General features: G+C 44.9%; 1 protein-coding gene across 1 annotated transcript in view; it reads right to left on the bottom strand.

Annotated features, from left to right (window-relative positions):
* Positions 1-670: 670 nt before the first annotated feature.
* Positions 671-13,673, bottom strand: part of LOC121280036 — a 47,601-nt gene continuing 34,598 nt past the window's right edge. Inside the window, exons 6-9 of the mRNA XM_041191665.1 lie at positions 7,617-7,736; positions 5,270-5,320; positions 3,121-3,292; positions 671-939 (exon numbers count right to left, since the gene is read on the bottom strand). Coding sequence (XP_041047599.1) covers positions 671-939; positions 3,121-3,292; positions 5,270-5,320; positions 7,617-7,736 — 612 coding nt within the window. The remainder of the gene's footprint in view (positions 940-3,120; positions 3,293-5,269; positions 5,321-7,616; positions 7,737-13,673) is intronic.

Consider the following 13,673-nt stretch of genomic DNA (forward strand, 5'->3'; position numbering starts at 1 on the left):
TTTGGTCTCAGCCCAATAACAGTGAAGCTGTTTGGAACACTATGGCCTGGATTTTCCAGTCCCGACCGTGGCCGGACCCATCACAAGGCATGACAGAAAATTTGGCAAACCAGCAAAATGTCCATTGACTTTTGATGGGAATTTCCATGAAGGGACTGGAGGATCCAGCCTATGGGTCTGCAGGAATACACCCAAGGCCGAGACTGTCACAGACAACGAGTCTGTGAGTGACACAGTTTTCATGGGTATAAATATTGCCTCCCTTAATATGCAAAATGTTAAGTCTACTACATAATGTGTTCCAACCTTGAGGTACCCCACCCAGGTCAAAGCTGACCGGCTGTTTCTGCAGGAGTGTGGTATACTGCACCACAGCACCTTCCGGCAGCAGTCACAATGGTGGTCCCATGGACCATCGATGTGGTCAGGATGAAATGGTTCTTGTTCCTCTGGTCTGGGCATTCTGCTGTGGGGAGGAAATTTCCATCCCTTAAGTTAAGGAGGTGGTGGGCGGTCACCTCTCTGTAGCAGACGTAATGTCCAAAAACACTCTGCTCTGGTTAATCAACACATACAACTCACAGTGAGTGGCTGGCCATCCTTCAGCAGCTTCCACAGCTGCTGGCAATGTCCAGCCTGGTCACCCTAGGCAGTGACTTCAACTGCAGCATCAATCCAGGTGGGCGATCAGCAGGGCCGACAGCAAACTGGACGCTTTGTCCAGACTCCTGATGAAAACAATAAAAGACTCCAAGCTGCACAACATCGTCAGCAACCTTGCAGATGGGGCACCGTGTGGATACAACTGGTCGAGGCCAGACAAGTCCATCCGTTCCAGGATAGACTTCCTGATTGGATCCCGCGTGTTCATGGTCAGATCCACTGATGTCAAACCAGAGTTCTTCTCTGGCCACTCCCTCCTGCTGGTTCGACTGTCACCTTCAGGAAGACCAGAGGATTGGTTGAGGGAGATCACAGAGTCACCCAGTGCAGAAGAGGCCCTTCGGCCCATTGAGTCTGCAACCGACACTTGAGAAACACCTGACCTACCTACCTAATCCCATTTACCAGCACTTGGCCCATAGCCTTGAATGTTATCATGTGCCAAGTGCTCAAGCATGTTCTTTTTAAAGGATATGAGGCAACCTGCCTCCACTGCCCTCCCAGGCAGTGCATTCCAGACCGTCACCACCCCTCTGGTAAAAAAGTTTTTCCTCACATCCCCCCTAAACTTCCTGCCCCTCACCTTGAACTTATAGCCCCCTTGTGACTGATGCTTCAACTAGGGAACAGCTGCTCCCTATCCACCCTGTCCATGCCCCTCATAATCTTGTACACCACGATCAGGTCACCCCTCAGTCTTCTCTGCTCCAACGAAAACAACCCAAGTCTATCCAACCTCTCTTCATAACTTAAATGTTTCATCCCAGGCAACATTCTGGTGAATCTCCTCTGCACCCCCTCCAGTGCAAGCACAGTCTTCCTATAATGTGGCGACCAGAACTGCACACAGTACTCCACCTGTGGCCCTCACCAAGGTTCTATGCAACTCCAACATGACCTCCCTACTTTTGTAATCTATGCCTCGATTGATAAAGGCAAGTGTCCCGTATGCCTTTTTCACCACCCCACTAACATACCCCTCCGCCTTCAGAGATCTATGGACACACAAACCAAGGTCCTTTGTTCCTCAGAACTTCCTAGTGTCATGCCATTCATTGAATAGTTGTCAAATTACTCCTTCCAAAGTGTATCACCTCAGCATTTCTCATTGTATCCTCAATATCTCTGGTCATCCATGGTTCTCTGGGCTTGTTACTCATTCCTATCACCCTAGTGGGAACATGTTGAGCCTGTACCCTCCCCATTTCCTTTTTGAACAACCACCCCCCCCGCCCCCCACCCTCCACACCCCCCCCCCCCCCCACCTCCACTGCTCCTCAGTAAATTTCCCCACAAGTAGCTGTTCCCAGTCTACTTTGGCCAGATCCTACCTTATTTTACTAAAATCCACTCTCACCCAATCCAAAACATTTGTTTCCAACTTGTCTATTTCTTTGTGCATAAACAAGCTTAAAATGTACCATGTTGTGATTGCTATCACTAAAATGCTCCCCCAACACCACCTCAGCCACCTGTCCGGCTTCATTCCCCAGAATTAGGTCCAGCACTGCGCTGTCCCTTGTTGGACCCTTTATGTATTGATCTAAAAAGTTCTCCTGGACACATTTCAAGAAATCCACTCCATCCAAGCCCTTAACACTATGTCTATCCCAATTAATGTTGGGAAAGTTGAAATCACCTAATATAATTACCCTATTGTTATTGCTTTTACAAGCCTCCACAAATTGTGCATGTACTTGCTCCTCAATTTCTTGCTGACTATCTGGGGTCTATAATAAACACCTGACAATGTGGGTGCTCCTTTTCTATTACTAAGCTCTACCCACAAAATTTCAATCGATGCCCCCTCCAAGATATTATCTCTCCTTACTGTAGTAACCGACTCCTTAACTAATAATTCAATGCCTCCTCCTCTTTTACCCTTCCCCTATCTTGCCTGAAGATTCTATATCCCGGAATGTTGAGCTGCCAAACCTGCCCCTCCCTCAACCACGTCTCAGTGATGGCTACTATATCACAATTCCACATGTCATCCAGAGATGAAAGCTGGACGCGAAACTGATGACCCCAGAAAACATCAAGGAATTCAAAAAAGATACAAAAGTTGGAGAACTGTGAGAAACCCTCTTTGAGTCCCTGTAGCAATGGTGGGAAGTGCTCAAGGCAAACATCAAGAGATTTTTCATCCTCATAGGTGTTCACAAGGCAAGATTGATTCAGAGGGAAAGGTCGTGACTCCAGAAAAGTAGGCAGAATCTGCTCCTGCTGCAGTTCATGGGGTCGATATGAGCAGGATCTCCATAGTTGAAGAGCCAGCAGGCCTCGCTCTTTTTGCTGTGGGGGCCTCCAAGATCATCTTCTGGTCTAGAGTCCGTTCTGTGCAGCAGGATGAGACGTGCTAGTGTTTCTTCTTCCCAAAGGTACGCAGAGAGCGCTCTGCGATCAGCAGCCTGAAGCTAAAAGGCAGCTCGGTAACATCATCTCAGACTGACATACCAAGGATCAGATAATCAGCAAAGCCTTTTATGCTGGATTGTAGGATGTGAAACCCACAGACAGCACAGCCTCCCAGTCCTTCCTGTCCTCTATCATGGGGGTCTGAGACAACAATTCGCAGAACAGTCTGAACAGTCTGAGCTCTGGATGAGCTGCCAAAGGCCGTCAGGTCCTTTAAGATGAGTAAAACTCCAGAAGTGATGGTTACTGGCCGACTTGTATTGGACTCTGTGGGACTGGATCGGCCCAGACCTGTTGAAGTATACAAGAGTGCTTCTGGCTGGCAGCATGTTAGAATCCATGAGGAAAGGCATCATCACCCTCATCAAGCAGAAAGGCTTAACAAATCAAGTACGGTGAGCATCAATAGTAAACAGACCCACATAGTCAAACACAGAATAACTGAACACAACAACTGGCAAAGCTGTATTATTGTTCATCCCAACTCACCTTGAGGACATTAAAAATCACCCATACAGGACAGGGACCTTGGTGTAGGTTGAGTCAGGTAAATGTGGCATCTCTTCCCTGAAGGACATTAGGGAACCCGATGGTCTTTATAACAATCAGGCAGCTTTCATGATCCTTTTTTGCCAAGACCCCACAAATACCAGATATATCAAAACTACAACTGACCACGATAGAGGAGTCACAACATCCAGGTTTTACTGGGGACTTGAGGCTGTAACCTTTACCACATTAATTGATTTAGCTTTTTGCCAAAACTGATTTTAAAAAATGAGGTATCAAAGGAAATTGCAGCAGATACTTCTGTGAAGTTTGTCAATTTCAAGGTGAAATGTATTGGTGATGGGAAAGCCCAGCTTTACTCTTAGAACTCAGTCAGTTTTAGGATCTCCCAGATGAAATTTCCAAATTTCCAAATTCAGACACCATGGGTTCCTCCTGCTTTGATACCTCTTTGATACCTGTACCTCTCGATTAGTGAGCGAGGTTGGTGACCAGGGGAGCAGGTGAGGGTAGTGGAATTGACGAATCCAACCAGTTGCAAATATCCAATTCAGCATTCATGTATTTTCAAATTTCGCTTTTACTTTAGGAATTAAAGTTTAACTGTAGAAAATGGGCTAAATCAATTAAACAAACTTGGAGCCTGTTACACTTAAAAGGTTGTGACCATGTTGCCTTAAGAGATTAATAGCTGGAAAAGCAAGATCATAAAACAACAGCTGGAGAATCTTAAACAATGCATAACCTATCTGTGAGCATTTTGGTGGAGACTGTCTGTAATCTTTGCAGTAAAGGCAGTGCAAATAGATGTTTTTGTTTTGGAAGGTGGAGCTAAATTACTTTAAAATCATTCACTGAACCTGAAAAAGTTGCAAAATCTATTTATTTCTCCAGATCAAAGAAGAAATTGTAAATTATGAATAATTAGATAATTAACCTGAAGGTCTGTTTGAGAACATCCCAGAGCATGCCACATTGTCATGGACATGGATGGAACTTTGGGTGGCTCTCTGGTTTCAATATATCTGGGTGTTTGCTAAGAGTTTCAGTTGCAATTTGGATCTGGTGTGGTTCGATGTTCACTAAGAGGTAGATGAAGTAAATGATCGTTACCTAGGCCTGTGCTGTAAGCAGAGTGAAAAACTAACTTCATCATTCACTGTGTTGAATGTGGGTGAGGCTTAATCTCAGTTTGAATTTTGTAAGGGAACAGGAGCTGGAAGGTTGCCGAGTTTGAAACTCATGGAAGAGTCTGCAATGGTCCTCACAGACCTTTGTGGCAAAGAAAGAAACCAGCAGATTAACTTGGAAGGATTTGAAAAGTAACCAGAACAAGGGACTGTGGCATCCATTCAGGAGCTGGAACTGAAGAGAATTAAAAATAGTTTTCAGAGGGCTGTTCATACTTATGGGTGGTCCCTGCAGAAGTAAATAACTTTGAGATTGATGTGTCTGATAAGAGAATTCTTGGGGAAAGTAAGAAGTAATGCTGAGTGCAAAACATACGTACTTATAACCATATTAAGTTAACAGTACTCGTTTAAGTCTTTCATGTACAATAAAGTTTGTTCTTGTTTAGGAATGTGAAATCATGTGGCATAATTATACTGGTTAAAACAAGATGTTTGGAATTCTCTCTAAATGTTAATGGTCCCTAACCAGATCGTAACAAACTTACCTCCCAGCCTCTGTTGTCACAGTGCAATCCAGGCACTGGACAAAGCTCCCACTGAAATCAGACACAACTAGACAACATGCAAAAGTCATGGCCGATGATGTAAGCAGTGCTGTGATTTATTTTTAACCTCGGGACCAGGGATATCCTGCACTCTCTGGCATCAAGAAGCAGACTTCTTGGAGGAGCCAACTGGTTGGAAATGGCCTGGCTAAGTTTTTCATTGAACCTTGTCTGGCTTTAAGCTCCTTGTGAACCAGGAGGGGCAGGAGTGCTGCTCCTCAGCTTCTTACCTGGAGGCATTCATCTTCCTCAGCCTGAAGTTCTAGTCCTCCCCATCATAACCATCAGCATACCCCTCCCCCACCTCCCCCATTTGCTATTCTCAGCCGACTCATATGATCATAAGAAAAAGGAACAGGAGTAAGCCGTTTTGCTCCTTCAGCCTGCCCTACCATTCAATAAGATCATGGCCATTTGATGATGGCCTCAACTGTTCCTGTCTGTCCCCCATAACCCTTGACTGCCTGTTGATCAAAAATCTGTCTAACTCAGCTTTGAATATGTTCAATGAAGCAGCCTTCACTGCTCTTCGGGGAAGAGAATTCCAGAGACTAACAACCCTCTGAGAGAAGAAATTCCTCCTCATCTCCATCTTAAATGCAAGACCCTTTATCCTGAAACTGTGCCCCTTCGTTCAAGATTCCTCCATTAACTAATTACGTTTCAAGCTTAGAAATATCACCTAACATTCAACAAATATCATTTGTAGTTATATTCAAGAGTTTAATTAGTTAAGCTATAAATTTAATAGAATACTTCTACACCCCCAATACCAGCTGAAATTACTGGCCCAGTTTAGAGAAAGAAAATGAAACCTAAAAATTCACAAACCAATCACCTGCCTTCTCATCTAATTAATGACTCTGGACTGCAGCTCTCAGGTCTCGGCTGTCTCTGGCTACCTCTCTTAGATCACTGTTCTGTAAAAGACCAGAACAACACTTCCTTCCTCATTGTGATGAATTCCCTCACTTACCAAATTCCCTTGAGTTAAGCGCTCTGTTTCTTTGTACTCAGTTGAACTGGACTTAGTGCTATTTACTTTGTGCTTTTGCATAAAAGCCTCCTGTCTTCATATTAGATGAAATTCCAGAGACCTGAGTCAGGACCTGCTGGCTAGGGAATAGCCACCGAATTAACTAACTGCAGCTGCCTCCAGCAGAAAGCTTGTTCATCACTAAGACTGAAAGAAACTACAATTTAATGTTACAGTTAAATGCTAAAGCCAAACTTGACTAGATTTTAGAAAGACATCAAAACTTAAAATTCCCTCACTCACCAAATTCCCCAAATTAAACACTCTGCCCTGCTGTATTCAGTCAAGCCAGATTTTGTGCTTCATCCCAATCATAGACCAAGGACTACCCTACCCTACTAATTGGTTAGACTTTCCCCACAGGTTCCAGACTGTGGCCTCCTAACTCTATTGTCTGTAACTTTGCCATTCCTTCACTGTTGCTGGTCAAAATCCAGGAACTCCCTCCCTCACAGCACTGTGTGTTTACTTACATCACATGGACTGCTGTGGTTCAAGAAGACAGCTCATTACCACCTTTCTCAAGGGTAATTATGGATGGGCAATAAATGGCGGCCTACCCAGCTATGCCGATATCCCATGAATGAATAAAAAGCTTCCAGTGGAGTGGCAATTGAGTCGGATTGTAACTCATAGTTACTCACTGTGAAACCCAGTCTTTCCTATCTTGCCCAATGTTCTGACTCGAGTCGGGCGAGGTCTGTGTTGGCTGTCAATCAGGATGCTGCACAGAGTTATTGAAATGAGCTCCTCCTGTTCCAATCGGCAGGACCTCCACAATCCCGGCCTCATCAGCTTCTTCACCCACTGCTGGGCTCTCCCACACCCTCCCCACCTCCCCGGTAATATCGAGGCCCCGTCTCCCCTTTTCATTCAATAAAATCCCCATTCTGAACAGGCTGTCATTAATGTTTCTGGCTCAATACTCTGTCCCTGTAGTTAGATGTTTGACGGGTAAACAGATATTCTCATGGGATCTGGGAGGAGATGGGATGGAAGAACTCAGATATACTCAGATGTGGTCAGGAAGTTTGCAAATTTAAATTCTTGTTCACTTGAATCCCATGGATTAAAGACTGACTTTAGCTGAAGTGAGTTGGAGCCGCCCCAGAAATATAGTAAAAACAGCAGGTTACAGATAGAGAGTGAATAATACCCAGACTTAAAATACAAACTTAATAACAAATATCAACACTGAGTGTATGGAATCCATATCATTGCAGATTCAGATGGAGTAATTTACTCTGTTACCTGGAGTGAGGTTTTCTGCTTGAATTGAGTGAGAACGGCTCTCGGAAGAAGAGATGGGCTGAGCCTATATTCCAATTGAAACTGAACAGCAGCAAACATCATCTGACCATCAGGACCCATCTGTACAACAATAATCACAATATATTGTTCAATGGTTTGGATCTCATTTAGCTGAACAAGCTCCTACAATGAAAAGTTTTATTATTTATAATTCCATGGTGACCAGGTGAAGGAGGCAGAGATTGAATTTCAAAGGATTTGACAATCTATAACTGAAAGCTTCATTACTGATGGAAGAAAGAATTTTCATTTCTACAGCAAAGTTCAGAACCTCAGGATGTTCCCCACTTCACAGCCAACGAATAATTCAGGATTGTTTAGTGAGAATCAGATGAGAAAAAGATCTTTGTGGATTTGGAAGTTCAGGGAGCTTCAGTTTTGAATGAGGGGCTGAATTGAATTCCCGCGCTCTCCATCTTGGCGAGGAGTCTGGAAGTGGCTGTCATTGGTGCCCAAGCTAAAGGCCCAACCTCGACCATGGTATGGAGCTCAGGGAACCGTCCAATGGACAAGCGGGAGTGGGAACAAGATCCCGATCTCAGGGTCACCCGATTGAAAGGCAGCTGCTGGCAGTATCTTTAAAGGATTATTAGCCCCATCTTCATCATCAGAACCAGCTCAGCAAGAATGCTGAAGATCCCCATGGACAATAAATACCCCCGCACTCCAGTGACTGTACTGAATATACTCCCGCATCCCAGTGACTGTACTGAATACCCCTGCACTCCAGTGACTGTACTGAATATACCGCTGCACCCCAATGACTGTATTGAATACCTCTGCACCCCAGTGACTGTACTGAATATACCCCTGCACCCCAGCGACTGTACTGAATACCCCCCGCACCCCAGTGACTGCTGAATATACCCCCGCATCCCAGTGACTGTACTGAATATACCCCCGCACTCCAGGGACTGTACTGAACGCCACTGCACCCCAGTGACTGTACTGAATATACCCCTGCACCCCAGTGACTGTGCTGAATATACCCCCGCACCCCAGGGACTGTACCGAATACCCCTGAACTCCAGCCGCCCCTCGAACAGGCAGGAGACCAGGGCGGCTGGGTAATTGTGAAAGGTGGAACTGGGGCCGTGAGCTGAGAGCGAGGATGCATTGAGTTCACGTTTCCAGCACCGGACACATGGAGGTCCACAGCAGGCAGGGATGGGAGGAGGAGATGTGAAGCCCTCAGCCCCTAACTGTTTATGTTCCCTCATACAGGGCCCCGCTCTCCAGAAGGACGGCCAGCCACTGAGTCCAGGGAGCTGCAGGATTCTTCAGAGGATTCACGGTCACATCAGCCCACCCTCGACCAGCGCAGATACTCTCACGTCGGTGGGTATCCGTCACAGTTCGATTCAGTGTCACAAGCTGGTGAGAACATCACAGACTCGCCTGAGCAGCTGATGGAGGCTGTGACCACCGAGGTCACTGACAGTCAGAGGACTGTTGGAGGCCAGGCCCATGTTGAGTCCCAGGCTGATGATGGGCCTCTGGATTCGGCAACATGGCATCTGCTGCAGCTGCATCTAGAGGTGAGAGAACATCTGTTGGCAGTTCCAGGAGCTCAGCACACACATGTCGGGACAAGGGAGAGTCTATTCAGGCCATGAGGTTCCTCCAGCTGCTCCTCCATTTCCGGATCGTAGGGAGCTGCAGGTGGAGGGGAGGAAGCTGCTGCCTGAATTCGGGGGATCCTCTCAATGAGCTCCAATTGTGAACAGCGGCTTCTCCGCCCTCAGCCAGTGACCCCGGCACCTGCAGTGGCTGCAGCAGCAGCCTCTCCATCCGCCCCATTTTCAATCTCCCGACAGCCTCTCCACTTGCTCTGTTTTCAATCTCCTGACTGCCTCTCATCTCGCCCTGTTTTCAATCTCCCAACTGCCTTTTAAGGGAAATCATTCACAGGGGACCTCAGTTCAGGAGCTTTAATTAAAAAAAACAGTTCTTCAACTGCAAGGACTTGGAATCTGAAATTAAGCATAGAGACTAGTTCCACTAGACATCGGAGTTCAGATGCGAGTGAAGACCTCACTCCAAGCTCAGTAATTTGGGCAAAAGGTTTTGTTTTATCTGAATGTTGGGATCAGCTATTTAGAAGTCACTCATCCTAACAGTGAAGGCTTGAGTGTCAAATTTGTTCGAACAAAAGTACCCCACGCTGAGAGGGCCGGGAGAGGCAAGTTTCAACAGCTCTCGGCAGAGCTCAGCTAAACTGTCGGGCGGTTCTGTCATTTTGTTCTCTCAGTTTTGGCATCAAATCCAGCCTTCCTGTCCTGTCAGTCAAGGCGCGGTAGCAACCCAGCAGAATAAAACTGCACAGTTTCAATACAACAACAGAAACAGCTAGCAAAGCGAAATCTCTGCGATCTAAAGATCTGCAACTTAAAACCCTTTCTCCTTAGTTCCAGCCAGATTAAAAGAAGCCAAGAATCTAAAGAGCTACTTTTAAAACATACAAGACAGAGAAAGAAAAAAGTAAGTTTCTCCTTAGCAGCACCACTGTTAAGAGCCAACAATAGTACATTGTTGCAGCATTTAGGGACAACAGAAAGTCGACTCAGATCTGAGTCACACTCAGATACAGCATACAGCAACTACATTCGTGTAACACCCAGTACAGCGAATAACCAAGAACATCACACCGGCAAATAAAGATTTGGTTATGAACTGGTGAGCAGGAGATCTTCTTGCAGAATTTCAATTCTTTAGACAGAAGATGTGCTTACACTTTGTAGATCAGCAGGTACAGGACCAGGGAAAAAGCTGCCTAATGACTAATTGCTGTTGGCAAGGAGGGGTTAATGCATATAAACTCATCAGGTCTATCTGATGAAGACCAAAGGGACCCCAATAAAATCTTCAAACTCATTGAAGATCAACTAAAGATCCGAGTTAACTTTAGAATTCGCAGGCTAAGAGTTTATGGCATAGAAACAACAGCCAAGTGAAAGCATTGATCAATTTGTAAGTAAGTGCTGGTGCAAAGGAGCCGAATGCGACTTCAATGCCAAAGACCTTGCAGGGAGATTGGTGAAGCTTGTCATCACTTCAACACCCATCCAGTCTTTCAGGGAAGCGCTAATAGACAATACCAAAGGTTACACAATAAATGCACGATTGGATGGAGGTAGAAAATTTGAAGCATTAGTGGCTGGGAACAGCCCCTTCAAGCCCTTGATCACAAATCTACCATTGCTGCAGTAACCAAAACATTAAAGACACCCAAAACCTGCATGTGGTGTGGTCTTACACACTTTTTAAAATTCATTCAAGGGATGTTGGCTTCACTGGCTAGACCAGCATTTATTGCCCATCCCTAATTGCCCTCAAGAAGATGGTGGTTAGCTGCCTTCTTGAACCACTGCAGTCCATGCGCTGTAGGAACAACCACAGTGCTGTTAGGGAGGGAGTTCCAGGATTTGGACCCAGTGACAGTGAAGGAACGGCAATATATTTCCAAGTCAGGACGCATGAGTGACTTGGAGGGAATCTGCCAGGTGGTCGTGTTCCCATGTATCTGCTGCTCTTGTCCTTCTAGATGGCAGTGTTTGTGGGTTTGAAAGGTGCTGTCGAAGGAGCCTTGGTGAATTACCCAGGCTGTGTCCAGCATATTTCAACATGTGCAAATTATGTTCCACCAAAGGACATTGAGCAATAATGTGTCATAAACGCAACCAAGCACACAAGCCCAGAGTTCAAAACTCACGACAAAAACACTGATATAATTCTGTTACCTGTGTATTAAAGAATGATGGTTCTCTGTATTTATGCCTGGATCCAAGGCGACTAAACTTGGCACTAAAGCGATGTCCTCACAAAATCCCCACACTTGAGGGACTGAACCCCAAGCTTGCAGGAGGAGGATACTTCTCGAAGTTGGACTGTGTGAAGATGGATATTCTTATTCTAATATTTTGGGAATATGGTGGCTTACTGTAAAGAAGGGTGTGCATGTGTATGATTAATTTAACTGGAGGTAGGTTAGTAAAGACAGTCTGTGGCTGTGGGAACTGAGCAATGAAAGATAAAGAAGATAAAGGTGCTGGGTGCATCCATTTGTAATGCAAGACTATTGTGAAGTTGAATGTATGAGTAAATAGGTTGGGTTTTAAAATTTGCAGCAGGTGATAGGTAGGAACTTGACTTTTTAGCTGTTAAATTTCAAAGGGGAGGTTAGAAATGACAAGGGACTTTTACAACTTACAAAGGTTATAAATAAAGAAGGGAAGATTATTAAATTTTATTTGACCTGAAAGTGGAGGCAATAGGAAAACATGAAAGATTTTTATATTTTGCAACAGTTGAGTTCAAAGAGATGGTTAAGACAATGAAATCGAATATGAAAGGGGAAAAAGATATTTAAGGAAAGATGTTTAGCTGATTTATGTGGCTGTGTGGGGGAGATGGCCTGAAACCAGATCTGTGCTGGGAGAAGGTGTGGAAGTTGTGAATTTGAAGCAGTCATCGAGTTTTAACCAGAGCAGACTTTGTTTTCAGAAAGCAGTCTGTTTCTAAACTTTTCTTTTGGATTTCCACAGCAGACTGCAAGAGAATGAGAAGTCATGTGGTATACCTTTTACTAAAGTGACAGCAGTTCTGCCTTGGGTAATACTACTGGATTCTTATCATTCAAAATCTCAGGGAGCTGTGCCAAGTAGTTTACTTGTGTTTTCTGACCAAGTGGGTTTTTTGGGAATGTTTTGTAAAACTGTTTTAATTGTGTAACTGTAATCTTATGTGCTTAAGTTTTATTTTCTTCTTGTTAATAAATCTTTTAATTTAAAATCCAAAAAATGTCACTGGGATTCTATGCTTCTGGGATCAGTAGCTTTTCCCTTGTTTTCAAATTGCTAAACAAAGGTTCTGGTCAGTAAGACAAGCTTCCCTTTTGGATTTGACTGGCTCAGCAAATAACATCGGCTGTGGTCGTAAGAGACGCTAAGAATGTTGTTAAGTATATTCAAGTCTGAGATGGACAGAAGCAATGCCGCCTAAAACGGGTGTGAAAAGTGGCGAGGTCCTGAGAGTCATCCATCTGGCACTAGCATCACAAGACATCATCACTTTGCATGCACGTTTTAGACGGCATTGCTTCGTGTGCTTACCATTTGGACTCTCGTGAGCCAAGTGTTTCAACAACACATGGACGGCATCATAGATGTACCTTGGTGCCTGTGCATCGCTGAAGACATAACAGTTCTTTGCAGGGCTAAAGCAGAACATGACAACAACCTACATGTGCTTATGGACCATAAGACCATAAGACGTAGGAGCAGAAGTAGGCCATGTGGTCCATTGAGTCTGCTCCGCCATTCAATAAGATCATGGTTGATCTGATAATCCTCAGCTCCACTTTCCTGCCTTTTCCCCATAACCCTTGATTCCTTTACTGATTAAAAATTTGTCCATCTCAGCTTTGAATATACTTAATGACCCAAAAACTACAGCCGTCTGTGATAAAGACTTCCACAGATTTACTGCCCTCTGTGAGAAGAAATTCCTCCTCATCTGCCTTAAATGGACAACCACTTACTCTGAAATTATGCCCTCTGGTCCTGGACTCTCCCACAAGGTGAAACAACCTCTCAGCATCTACCCTGTCAAGCCCCTTAAGAATCTTATGTTTCAATAAGGTCGCCTCTCATTGAGTACAGGCCCAACCTACTCAACCTCTCCAAATCAATGAGAGTCAGATCAACTTCTTTGGCTCCATCTACTCCTCTCAAGGTATTCAGCCTGATCCAGCAAAATAGAAGATGTACAAAAGATGCCTACCCCACAACACAAGGACAACCCCGCAAAGGTGTCTTCAGTTTTTCAACTTTCTATCTCTGTACATCACAGGTTTTGCAGCCAAAGTTTCCCCGCTCAGGAACCTCCTCAAGAAGGACACACCATACGTATGGCAAGAAGACCAACAGCACATTTTTCAGAGTTTGGAGGGAGCCCTGTCTTTGAGCTCATGTGTCTTGCGATACTACGACCCCTCCA

The sequence above is a fragment of the Carcharodon carcharias genome, chromosome 7 (assembly GCF_017639515.1).
Source record: "Carcharodon carcharias isolate sCarCar2 chromosome 7, sCarCar2.pri, whole genome shotgun sequence".
Lineage (NCBI taxonomy): Eukaryota > Metazoa > Chordata > Chondrichthyes > Lamniformes > Lamnidae > Carcharodon > Carcharodon carcharias.